We start from the raw sequence: 11310 nt of genomic DNA on the forward strand, positions 1-11310 counted from the left end.
ACAAGTCCCCAGCCTATTGACCATAGTAGCATCGCCTACAACATTGTCAGAATTTTCAATGACACCGTAGGTAAAAAGTCTAGAAAAAAAGAACAAAAGAACAAAAGACCCCGGCTGGTCAAAAGTTCACGTTATCCCGAGACAGGCAAGTCGATAACCAAGACCAAGCCTTATTGGCCCACCCGGGATTTGATATCGTTTTCCTGCAAAACCGCTGCAGGCGATCGAGAAACCAGGGCCCAGGATCCAGGCTTGTGCAGCCATCAGAGGAGCAAAAGAGCAACTCCCTGGGCCTACATAGCAACTAACTTCCATCATGATCTTCCTCTAGGTAAACTTTGTACTGTATGTCTAGGGGCCTGTTTGGCATTGACTGCTGAGACAACTAGGTAGGTACCTATGATCTCTTTCTCGCCTTCTTTCTTCACCTCTATTTGAAGCATCTCAATATCTTGATGGCTTTCAAAGACCCCAATTCTCTCAAAGCTATTATATACATAATCTCGAACCTCAACATGCATCAGCACTTATCTAAAGCCTCCCTCCCCTCCCCCGCCCTATATCTTCCACACAACCAATCATGAATCTGAGGCGCACGTCACGTTGACAACGCCTCCATCTTGACATGTTTTACCTAACACAACGCGTCGGTCTATCAAAACCATCTCTCACTCGTCTCGTAGGAATTTATCTTGAACAAGAAGGACACAATCGATCCCTGCAATGACAGCACCAACAATGGACGTGCAGCCTCGAGTTGCGATATCCCTGCCTCTTATTGTGGATTATTTTACGTCTTGGCTTTTTTCATGACTGTCGAATCCTCCTAAACCCCGTAGAGACGACTGCTACCCCTGCTTTCTTTCCATTCGTCAATGGCAGCTATCAACAACCGCCGCCATGTCTCGGTGCTCACCCACACGCTTCTCACTTACATATGTACCGTATGTATGTGTTGTGACTTGGTCTGTAGCAACACAATCTTGCACATAAATACCCGTCTCTGTTAGATTTCCGGGCCGGGGCCGGGAAACTACATGATCCCCTAACTCCGGGCGGGAGCTCAAGATGGCTTTACAAAACGCCCAACTTGCAGTAGCTGTTCTGATATCTCACCAAACGACGCCCTATTGCTTGCCATCGCGTAAACCACCAAAAGACCCCCCTCCCCTGCCACGATGCGTACGTAACAGCAACGCACTCAGGCGGAGAATTACTCCTCGCTTGCTTATCTTTGTCCTCCACTGTGTCCATCTCCCCGTCACTGCCTGGAACCCCGTGCAAGCAGATCCCCGCTCACTTCCTGAACCAAAGTCCCACAGCTACTCAAGTCCCACAAGTGCCGATGCGGCTCACCAAGTCATCAACTAGATATACGTCTCAGCCGGACCGGTAGTCGGGCAATGTGGGGGATATTGCTTTGCAGTTGATCTGAAGGGGAGTGGTGATGATGTGTTCCAATAGAAGAGGCATGTCGATACACAGCTGGTTATTTAATATTAGGTCGAAGGACAGAGGTCTAGAACTATACCTTGAACACTCCCAACCAGGGCCTTGGCTCTTCATTGTTTGAACCCAGTGTTTGGAGAACGGCAGATGCTATAATACCATACTACTCAAGCAGTCGTCGAACTACAACGAGATCCGCCTGGAACGCATTAGAGGCCGTCGCCTCATGATCCAACCTCAAGTCCATGATCAGGTCCCAACATCCATCCCGCGATTTGCATTGAGAGGCACATACTCGGGTACCCAGTCCGGGTAACATCCGTAATGACACGGCCCCCCGTTACATCCTCCGCTCACGAGAAGACGGCAAGATTCAGTGACCGACCCGATTGAAATGATCGATCCCATCCGCTTAGCTGACCGGTAGAAGCCGAGCCAAGCTTCGATTTTTTTGGCTAGTCCTCCTTCGAGGTTCATCGCCCGGGCCCGAAATCCGACTTCAATCCATCAACGGGCTTGTTACAGCATCCTGTCATGTCATTATATGTGGGAGGTGATCAAGACAAACAAGATAGCATATGATACAAAACTTCAATGAGGTGATACTGCAGGCGGTTACTCCGTTGGAACACATGGTTAAAGAAAAAAAAAAAGGTCAGATACATCTTTTTGGTTCCCTTTCCCTTTCTGGTCCGTCCCCTCCGTGCTCATTAACTCGTCATTTTCCTAAATCCAGATGCTTCAGCAACTCCCAAGCACAAACTATAGACCGATTTGTCGACGGAATAACATTAGAGGTATTAACAATCGGATACAACGACACGGCATCTAGCCGACAAGGCCCTTCTTGGACTATCGCCAAATTGACATGGTCAGTAATCATGAAAAGCTCAGCAACGACCGCCAGGACAACTTACAAGGTGTTCCCAAAGCTTCGACGTCAAGCCATCCGGCATAGTGTAGAGATCAATCGAGAACTCCCCGGCTTTACCCAAGTCATCCACTATTAGCCCACCATACACATCAATTTCATGGAAAAGACAAGGGTGGGTATGCAATCAAAAGGTCAAGGAAGGGGTAAGGGTAGGAATGATGATACAGACTTGATGGGAGAACTCACCGTCGACATCACTTCTAATGTACGTGTCTGGCCCCTTGTTTTCGTTGATAATCTGAATCACGCGCAGCAGATCCTCTTCCTCGAGCTTCTCCAGGGACTCTGCAATCTTCTCGTAGTCGTACTTCTGGGAGCTCTTCTTGGTCGCAAGTCCCTTCTTCTTCCTGTGATCGTCATCGGTGGGAAGAGGGCCGGTTTCACGTAAGCGCTCCTGTAAGTTTTGTGAAGGGTTTTTGAAGACCACAGTGTGCGTCTGCTCATATCGTTCCTGCTGGAAGTTGAGGTCGTGAATGATGGGTGCTAGCTTGGTCTTCTCCGTGGTGTAACAGTCGATGCTAATCTCGAACTCGCCCCAGCCCTCGTTCTTACACGTGAAGGGTGCTTTCTGGAAGCCTGGTAGGTGGCGCAAAGTTGTTAATCATCATGCTTAGCCTCGCAATATCGGGAATTCGTCTCAAACATACTCTGAACGGGATTATCAAAAGTAGGGTGTAGATTATAGACGACCTTGGTGAAGACGTCTGCGGGGCGCTCGTTACCATCCTCATCAAGCAAGAAGACCTTCAAGCTCCATTCTCGCATGGGGAACGCCTCTACGGGTGACGGCTTGTCACTAGTAAAACAAGATTGTCAGTACCTGAAAGCATGTTGCTCGAATCGCTTCCGAAGCACTTGGTCGAGAAGGCGCGCGATTCAAGGAAAGCAGCCGAGACGTCGGCAAAGATTGGCGCAAACCTACATGACATGTTGCTCGGTGACAACTTTGATTTTTCGCTCCAACAAGTTAGCCTTGGTTCTAAGTGTCACTCTGACGGGTTGTCGTGAACGGCTCGGAGCCATGATGATGAGTTGTTGGAGTTTAGTGCGTAGGTGTTTGAGGATGTGGAAAGCAAGGTAGGCAATAAATGTCACACGGTAACACAAAACCTCGAATGAATGAAGTGAATTTAAGACGCGCTGGCGCGCAGTGTAGGTATGAAATGAGAATAGAGAATAGATGAGAGACACAAAGGCGTGGTAGAGTGCGTGACAGAAATTGGTGGATAATGGGAATGAGGCTGCAACAACGCGCAGCAAAAGGGCTCACGGGAGTGAAACAGCAGAGAAGCAAACGTCAGGACGAGACCAATCAGTGCCTTGAAGGACACTACAGCTGCCAAATAGAAGGCATCATGGCAGCATGGGCGTCCATGGCCGGTGTTCTGTCTTTGGCTGTCCGACCTCAACGCGCGACGCTTGTCACCGTTTGTCACTGACACGGACACTGGCTAGCACTGGCAAAATGCAGATGCAGATGCAGACAGATCCAATACGAACAGAGCGCGACCATTCTTTGCAGAGCCTCACCGCGCGACACACTTGACCGTGAAGCGAAACAAAGCCAGCCATGATACAACCGTGGACAAATCAAGCACCCACAGACAAGAAAGAAAGCCAAAGCAGAGAGGCTGCGACTACAGCAAGAGGCGAAAACGGCGAAGCAATAACATGAACGAATACAGCAGCCCAAGGGGGCAAAAATGATCCGAATACACGTCGCAGGAGCAGGGCAATGCGACTCGGGGAGAGGATTGGATTGGATCGGATTTTCAGACTCACCTCGACCAACATCTTTTCTCCGGGTCAATAAACAGCAATTGGAAGTAGCCAAACGTGGAGGGCAGATTTGGAAGATAAGGTAAAGACGGGAACAGCCAAGAAGATGAGCGTGGATACACAGGGACACACAAGTGATGAGGAAAGGATATGATGCGTCAGGTCGGGTTACAAAGACGACCAGAGGCAAGGTACAGCAGTTGAAAATGAATTGAATGGATGGGACTGGAAACGAAACGGCGCGGAAAACGGAGACACGCCAGCCTATACCAGCCAAAGACAGCCCAGGAGACTGTTGGTTGCTGGTTGCTGGTTGGACGGGGCAAGGCACGTACCTAAGGATATGGGCCCCGGGGCAGGCGCAGTCAGTCAAGTCTAGGTACTAACGGTACCTCAATCAAACAAAGAGAGCTGAGGCAATGGAAGTGGTGAAACTGACGATGAACAAGGCAGACGACACGATTTTGCTGAAATGAGCTCTGTACCCAGAGAATACGATTTGAGGAACGAAAGAGGAAAAAGAAGTTCGAGAGGAGGGCCTCAGAAGCAACATGCTGATCTATTATTATACCTAGCATTGACGCGAACGACCAAGACGTGAACTGTTTTTGTCTCCTGCGCTTATAGGGGAATGGTTCCAGGTTCCAGGGCACAGGACACAGGACACAGAACACAGGACACGCTGAGTCGCTTGCTCCACAAAGTTACCGCTCTAATGGCCTTGCCTTGGCTCCATGCTTTTTTTCTCTTGGCTCGTCAGGTCTTGTCTCGTTCCGTCCTTTGGGTCTCCCAATGACGTGAATATATATACACCAACGGGAACAGATATCGTAGAAAAGGAATACCTACGAAGTGAGGGCTCTATTCTGGAATGCCAACTCTGCTTGTAAACTGTGTAATCTGTCAGTAGGGGTATCTTGACTCTGGCATGTTAAGCGTCCATAATATCCAACGAACAAAGGAACCCGGTTGGCCTCCAGATTCTCACAGGGAGCAATACCATGATCCAACATAACTACACTCAAACAGCACTATTCTTCATCATGTCCGACTTGAGTTCTCATCACTCAGGAGACTGGAGCAAACATGACGGTGAGACTCACCAGCCACAGCTACAGCTTCGACGCCGACATCAGCCACATCGACCACCCACAACTCATCAAATTCCTCGAGCAATGAGTTTATAGAGTAATAAACAAGACGTCTATGGAATTTTTTTTTCTTTTACTTCTTTCAACAGGGTGCTATGTGATATGATGTTCCTATGATGCTAACTATCCATCCGTCCATCCATCCACCAATCCGCCCTGGGGCTGAACCGAGGCCGTTCACCTCAAAAATAAAAAAGTCCTTTCCGTCCTAGGAATCTCTATCTATCCATATCAAAAACAGACTCGGGATGGTGTTGTGGCGTGGGTGAAGTGCGCGCGTATATGTGACGGGACCAAGCGTCCTCAGCAGTATAAGGAGCTTGCTTGCTGTTGTGGCATGCTGTATGGGAGTGTTGGAGTGGACTTGCTTCTGCAAACCGCGGAGCTACGAACGAGTGGGAGCCCCTGGCGACATACAGATCCATCTCCGAAGGGGCAGGGGAAGGGGAGGGGTCGTATGAGATAGGCTGCTTAGGAAGCGGGAGCCTCGGCCTCCTGAGCCTTGTTGAAGATCTCCTCGTTCTCCTTCTGGGCCTTCATGAAGGAGTCCTTGAAGTTGTTGGCGTCTATAAATAAGTTAGCGATTGCCTTTACTCGGAGTTCGTTGACCGGTGGGACATACTCTCAGCGTTGGCAAATCGGATGGCCAGAGTAACAGCCTCGGGCTCACCCTCGCTGACATCGGCGGCAGCGTTCCACACCCAGCTTCGGTCGGAGCCAACGTTGGGGGAGAGCTTCATCTCGGGGACGATGTAGTGGTTGGCGCAGACCTTGAGAGTCTTGTCGCGACGCATGACCAGTCGGGTCTTGCCGTTCTCCTTGTGCTTGAGCAGACGAACGTCGCCAGTGCCACGCTCCTTCCACTCACTGCTCTCCTTGACGAACTTGAAAAGCTTAGCGCGCATCTTGAAGGTCTGCTCCTCGGCCTCCTCGTTGGTCTTGGTGTCAACCTTCTCGGTCAGCTTGATGACGGGCTCGAAGTGGACATCCTCGGACTCGGGAGCCTCCTCCTATTTAAGCATTATTGTTAGCCTCACACGTTTCGCGGGGATACGGTTCCAGCATGCCACTGCTGAGACATGTGAACGTACCTCGTCACCCTTAGCAGCCTCAGCAGCCTCTCGCTGGGCCTTGGCACTGCCAGAGTTGTCACCGCGCTCCTCCTCCTCCTTCTTCTCCTTCTTAGCACCACCGCCGAACATGGAGAAGACGGACGAAGATGTGACAGGCTTCTCGGCCTCAGCAGGCTTGGTCTCCTCAGGCTTGGTCTCCTCGGGCTTCGTCTCCTCGGGCTTGGTCTCCTCGACCTTGGGCTCGATGGGCTCGGAAGCAGACATCTTGATAGTTTGCGTGCTCGGTTGAGAATGTAGACTCAAAGTTCTGTTGCCCCTCAGACGTCAGCAACTTTTTTTTGCATATCCAGGACCCCAGTCCCGCAGGCATGCTTTTACCCCTCCTCAGGTAAGGAGGGGCTCAGGACCTTTATTGCCCCAAGCGTCTCATGGGGAGGGACAAAGTGACAAAAGCCAGACAGAGGAAAGCGTGCGATCAGACTTACCAGATAAGCGAAATGTAATTAGGAAGATGCTTCCGGGAGAGCAAGGGACGGCGTTGAAAGTTTATGCTGTGGTGTTGATGGATGTATGGAAAGTAGATGGTGGAAGTGGGTTGCGGTCAAGGTCTGGTGATTTGTTTTCCCTTGGGCTTAGTTACCTTAGGTTGTCTGCCCGTTAGGCTGCCGTCCCGCCGCCCTAAAAGGTACTTGTACTGTAGAAAAAAACTGAACTGCCCCTCCTTTTCCCCTGGGCTGTTGTGCCCTCCACTGTTGCTCCGTGCTGATAACTAAGGTACTGCAAGAACTTCTGAGGCAAAAATCAACAATGTCACCTTGTGATTGGGGACCGCTTTGAGCTCTGACGAAGTACTTCCCATGTCATTATTAGCTGCAGAGATACTTACCAGGCCTTCAAGCAAGCAATCGGGCAGGGATTGCATGATTACCCGTGGAGTAACTCATTGGGTGGGCTACGGGAGGAAAGAAAACTCATGAGCTCGATCCTAAGTGACAAAAAGACTTAGGTAACTTGATATAAATTTAGCAGAAGTTTAGGATACCCTTTGCAGGGTTTGTTTTGATACCCTGTATTGAGGTCTGTTGTTTTCTTGCTCCCTTTGGTTGTTCGATATGAACCACAGTCAAACAATACGTCGTGAATGTTAAGAGGTTCGGAATATGAGGGCATATTGAGTATAGACTAATTCATGTGCATTACTTATGGGGAATCTTACCGTCTGCTCGAATCAGCATTAAAAGCTTCACCTTTGTACCAGATACCTAGTCCCTTAGCCACTCCACAATTCCACGATATTTTTTTTGTTTAGTTCCGTTGCCAGGAGACTGCAGTGCTCATTTCCACCGCTAAGTGATACGATTCATGAGTTGATATTAAGTAAATTAATTTATTCTTTACTATAGTTGGTCTCCTTTTTTGCTCTGATCTTACAGGCAACTCACTACGCCAGCAACGAATCACTTTCGCCCAGATAAAAGACACTGAAAGCTGCTGGAAGGGGTTTGTCGATACCGTTGACTATCATAGAAATAGAAGTGAGGAAAAAGCAACCAGAATAGAAAAAAAACGTCTACAGATGGTAGAGACCCATGAACTCCAAATCCACTACCAGCCCAAATGAACCCATACCTCAGCATTGCCAACCCAAGTCCATCCTGACATATAAGTCCTCGTCCAACGATAATGACGAGGGAGGAATAACATGGAAAGGAAGAAAAAAAAACCTTGCGCCATAACACACAAACCAGCGTCCTTTTTCTTCCACTATACCCTCTGTCCTTCTCCGGTGTCCCGGCGGTTCTTTGAGGACCAAGCACGGAAGAATTGCTCGAAAGAAGACGCCTTAATGGTCTCGTTGTTTGTCATTCGAAGCTTCCTGTCGTTTGCAAGTTTTTTGGCCATGAACTGCTTGGCCGCACATTGGTAGCGAGTATACTCTTTCTCTCCTGCAGTGTACTTGATCCACCAGAGCCTAGCTTGGATCTGAGCATTCAGCAACTCCAACTTTGCTTGTTGTTGCATCGCTTGTGTGTCAGGCATGTACAGCTTGACGTCGCCCACAACAACCTCCAGTTGCCTCGAGATGCCCTCTGTCGCCATCTTGGCACGATCTCTGATATCGGCCTTGATCCAGCTCAAAGATCGGTGGGCCTTTTGGAATCTATGTTCCAAGTTCTTGAAGACGCTGTCAGACGTATTCATGAAGTTGTCAGAGGCTGTTTCCAAGGAGCGTTTGGCTTCCCCAAGACACCGCTCTGCCTCTTGAGCAGCAGCGGGGACAAGATCTGGGAAGTGTTGTGCAAAGGCCCAGGTCGAGTCCAAAGCCTCTGAGATAAGTCCCTTCTGGAAGGTGATACGGAGGACTTTGTGAACCTTGGGTCGACAAGTAGTAAAAATGTCAATCTTGATCGTTCCATGGGCTTCCTCCCTGGGGATCTTGAGAAGAATGCCTTCATCGACAGATGAGGTACCAAACCCAACGGATTGATCACCTCGCTTGGCGTCGAACTTGAGACAGTCACGGTCAAGCCAAAGTTTCTTCGCACTTCGAGGCATGTGGATTAAAAAGCCACCTCGCTGTCTGGTGACAGTCACCTCGGGCTGCTTGGTACCCCAGAGCCACTCATCGGGTCGGAGATTCTCCAGAGGTACAAGACCTGTAAGTCCCGCTGATGTTGAAAGAACCGGCACTGTTGGCAATGAAGTATAACTTGAAGTCAACAGAGTGGGGTGAGTTGTGACAGCGGAGGTGGCTGCGGGTGTGTGGGGTACGATTTCTTTCGATTGTGGAGTGTAGTAGGTGTGGATCAACAACATCAAGACAAGGGCGAGGACCGAAGGGAAGATAGATTTTGCGAATTCGATCATTGCCTCCCGGGGACGGGTCGTCTGGGGCTGAACTTCATTCAACCATTTGTTGAATCGCGCTCGCTGGCTCTCGGCCTGCTCTTGGACATCATCAGGAGACGGCTTCTGGCTGTCTTCAGTCATGCTAGCGTCAGGGCTGGGGATCGATGGGGTTTTGAGGCTTTGTTGAGTATACTCAAGAGAGCTTCGAGATCTAGCTTCATCCTCTGACTCAGATTCAGGCTCAGCTTTGACATCAGTCTCGGGCTCGAGCTCGGGCTCTTCTTCTGCCTCGATTTCTGCCTCGACCTCAGGAAGAGGGCCATTTTTGACGACTGAGGCCCAGCTTTGCTCTGCCCGTGGAGTTTCGTTTATGTCCATAGATTCGGACACCGACATAGATTGTGGCTCATGTGCACACTGTAAAACCGGGGATTCGTTCTCATCGGCCAGAGATTCATCATCGCATGTCTGCTCAGTGCCGGCGAGGCTATGGACGTCTTCGGGGTAGTGTACGTCGAGAGAGCCGACAGACTCGCTGATAGACTCAGTGTAGTTTCCATCCTGAGACTCGGTATCGGTGCCCGAGATTAGTTCATAAGTGGATTCGGACAAGCCAGTGTCCTCAGTGGTGGTAGTGATACGCATGATGTCTGGATTACTGGACGATATCCAGTTGGCCAGATGCCGATTGCCTTGAGGGCGAGGAAATCGTAGAGTAGGCTCAGAAGTAGACAAAGAACTTCGATTCGACGATATTGTGCTCGGACCAGGCGTTGCCGGTGTTGTCGGACGGGAGAAGGGGCTCGACGTTCGGCGCTGGGAATCTGTTGTAAGCGAAAAGGTTGAGGGCGATGACGGTGGGGACTGGCGAGTCGATCGGTGTTCAGTATCACGATGGACGGCAGAAGGAGTGGATGGAGTATCAGGATCCTGCTGTTCCATAACGATGCGAAGACAGTGAAACCAGGTTCTATCCCATCAGAAGCTTCATAGCAAAGAAGCAACCTGCGAAGGATAATACGATGAGGCGTCAGGTGAAGTCGGATTGCGAGGGGCAAGTGAGAGTGAGGTGGGAGGATAAGGTGAGGGGTGAGCGGAAGGCCGGATAATGGGGAAGGGGGGTCTGCGTAGGACTGTGATGGCGGGGGAAGCCTGGAGGAATATTGTGGAAGAATAGATGTGAATGTATTCTTGTTTCGTGTTTGTGGAAAGCTCAGGTTGAGGAGAGAAAGGAAGAGAACTAACAGGCGAAGACGGAGTCACAAAAATGTGGCCTCAACGCAGTCTGGAAGTATCGTTGTTCCAGGTTGCTCCGGGTCCGTGAGGTCCAATGTTGGCGAAGGCGTATAGACTGACTGAGCTTGGCCTGCTTCGCTCGCTGCCTGGGGCTGTCTGTCAGCCGAAAAGAGGTGGGGATATGGTTATTGTGTGCACTTTACGTGGCAGAGGTTGGTCAAATAGAGCGCCAGCGTGTTGCTGAGGTCAAAAACTCAAATCCAAAGGTTCCTGTTTTGTTGTGCTGTTGCGATGAATTGTGTCGCTGGGGCTGACTATGTATGATGATGGCGCACAGTCTGGGGTTCGGGTTGTGAGGATAAGCTCGGGCTTTGAAGCTGATAAGATGATACTGTATGTCCTTTGCTGGTGTCAGAAGAATGGGCTCTTTTAGATAGTTAGGTACGTAGCTGAAAGAGTCAATAGCAGGTCGTATTGAAGGACAGGAGAAGATGGAAGAGAAGGAGAAGAAGAGGATGGATGGATGGATAAGGCAGGCGAGATAGATACATATTCAATCCCTCACTCAAGCTGCAGGTAAGGTACCCAGCTGTGGATCGCTTTGAGCTTGATGAGCTTACATGACAGATGCTTTGAATTATGGCGTTGCCCTGAACCTAAAATACGTACTCTCCTTCTCATAGGGCTCTATAAACTTCAGCTCCAGCCCTTTACTTCTCTGTACAGAAGCAATGAAGCAATTTGAATCATCTATTCACCACCTCTCAAGGTTGTTGTGATGTGTTTGATGTCTTTCCCGTCCTCGTTGTCGTCACTTAAACCGGGGTCCTTGCTAGCA

The 11310-nt window shown here is 49.8% G+C and overlaps 3 protein-coding genes across 13 annotated transcripts; all 3 read right to left on the minus strand.

Annotated features, from left to right (window-relative positions):
• Window positions 1-1556: 1556 nt before the first annotated feature.
• Window positions 1557-4433, minus strand: FVEG_10295 (transcription initiation factor TFIID/TFIIF subunit). Of its 5 annotated transcripts, none has more exons than XM_018899382.1 (6): window positions 4166-4433; window positions 3306-3340; window positions 3031-3179; window positions 2570-2959; window positions 2367-2434; window positions 1557-2301 (listed from the first exon to the last, which is right to left on the minus strand). In XM_018899382.1, exons 1-6 carry the CDS (start codon window positions 4175-4177, stop codon window positions 2278-2280), a joined length of 678 nt encoding a protein of 225 aa, XP_018757442.1. In that variant the 5' UTR covers window positions 4178-4433; the 3' UTR covers window positions 1557-2277. The 5 variants fall into 5 exon arrangements, with proteins under 5 accessions (XP_018757442.1, XP_018757441.1, XP_018757439.1 ...); XM_018899381.1 differs by having other exon boundaries at window positions 1903-2301; window positions 2367-2452; XM_018899379.1 differs by lacking the exon at window positions 4166-4433 and having other exon boundaries at window positions 1903-2301; window positions 3306-4157.
• A 693-nt stretch (window positions 4434-5126) lies between these two features.
• On the minus strand, window positions 5127-7059 carry FVEG_10294 (hypothetical protein). The gene is made up of 4 exons (XM_018899377.1): window positions 6872-7059; window positions 6405-6693; window positions 5936-6323; window positions 5127-5879 (listed from the first exon to the last, which is right to left on the minus strand). Exons 2-4 carry the CDS (start codon window positions 6648-6650, stop codon window positions 5785-5787), a joined length of 729 nt encoding a protein of 242 aa, XP_018757437.1. The 5' UTR covers window positions 6651-6693; window positions 6872-7059; the 3' UTR covers window positions 5127-5784.
• Window positions 7060-7737: 678 nt separating this feature from the next.
• FVEG_10293 (hypothetical protein) lies at window positions 7738-11076 on the minus strand. Of its 7 annotated transcripts, none has more exons than XM_018899376.1 (3): window positions 10676-11076; window positions 10482-10618; window positions 7738-10052 (listed from the first exon to the last, which is right to left on the minus strand). In XM_018899376.1, exon 3 carries the CDS (start codon window positions 9879-9881, stop codon window positions 8151-8153), a length of 1731 nt encoding a protein of 576 aa, XP_018757436.1. In that variant the 5' UTR covers window positions 9882-10052; window positions 10482-10618; window positions 10676-11076; the 3' UTR covers window positions 7738-8150. The 7 variants fall into 7 exon arrangements, with proteins under 7 accessions (XP_018757436.1, XP_018757435.1, XP_018757432.1 ...); XM_018899375.1 differs by having other exon boundaries at window positions 7738-10100; XM_018899372.1 differs by having other exon boundaries at window positions 7738-10241.
• Between the last annotated feature and the right edge of the window lie 234 nt (window positions 11077-11310).

This window comes from Fusarium verticillioides, chromosome 9 (assembly GCF_000149555.1).
Source record: "Fusarium verticillioides 7600 chromosome 9, whole genome shotgun sequence".
Lineage (NCBI taxonomy): Eukaryota > Fungi > Ascomycota > Sordariomycetes > Hypocreales > Nectriaceae > Fusarium > Fusarium verticillioides.

Bases quoted from the DNA above. Each gene is read 5' to 3' on its own strand.
- FVEG_10293 (XM_018899372.1), bottom strand. From the start codon at position 10,178: ATGGAACAGCAGGATCCTGATACTCCATCCACTCCTTCTGCCGTCCAT.
- FVEG_10294 (XM_018899377.1), bottom strand. From the start codon at position 6,650: ATGTCTGCTTCCGAGCCCATCGAGCCCAAGGTCGAGGAGACCAAGCCC. The intron at 6,324-6,404 runs GTACGTTCACAT...ATGCTTAAATAG, and splicing joins AGGCTGCTAAGGGTGACGAG to GAGGAGGCTCCCGAGTCCGA. The intron at 5,880-5,935 runs GTATGTCCCACC...ACTTATTTATAG, and splicing joins CCGATTTGCCAACGCTGAGA to ACGCCAACAACTTCAAGGAC.
- FVEG_10295 (XM_018899378.1), bottom strand. From the start codon at position 3,406: ATGGCTCCGAGCCGTTCACGACAACCCGTCAGAGTGACACTTAGAACC. The intron at 2,453-2,569 runs GTGAGTTCTCCC...GTGGGCTAATAG, and splicing joins CATTAGAAGTGATGTCGACG to TGGATGACTTGGGTAAAGCC. The intron at 2,302-2,366 runs GTAAGTTGTCCT...ATTTGGCGATAG, and splicing joins CGAAGCTTTGGGAACACCTT to TCCAAGAAGGGCCTTGTCGG.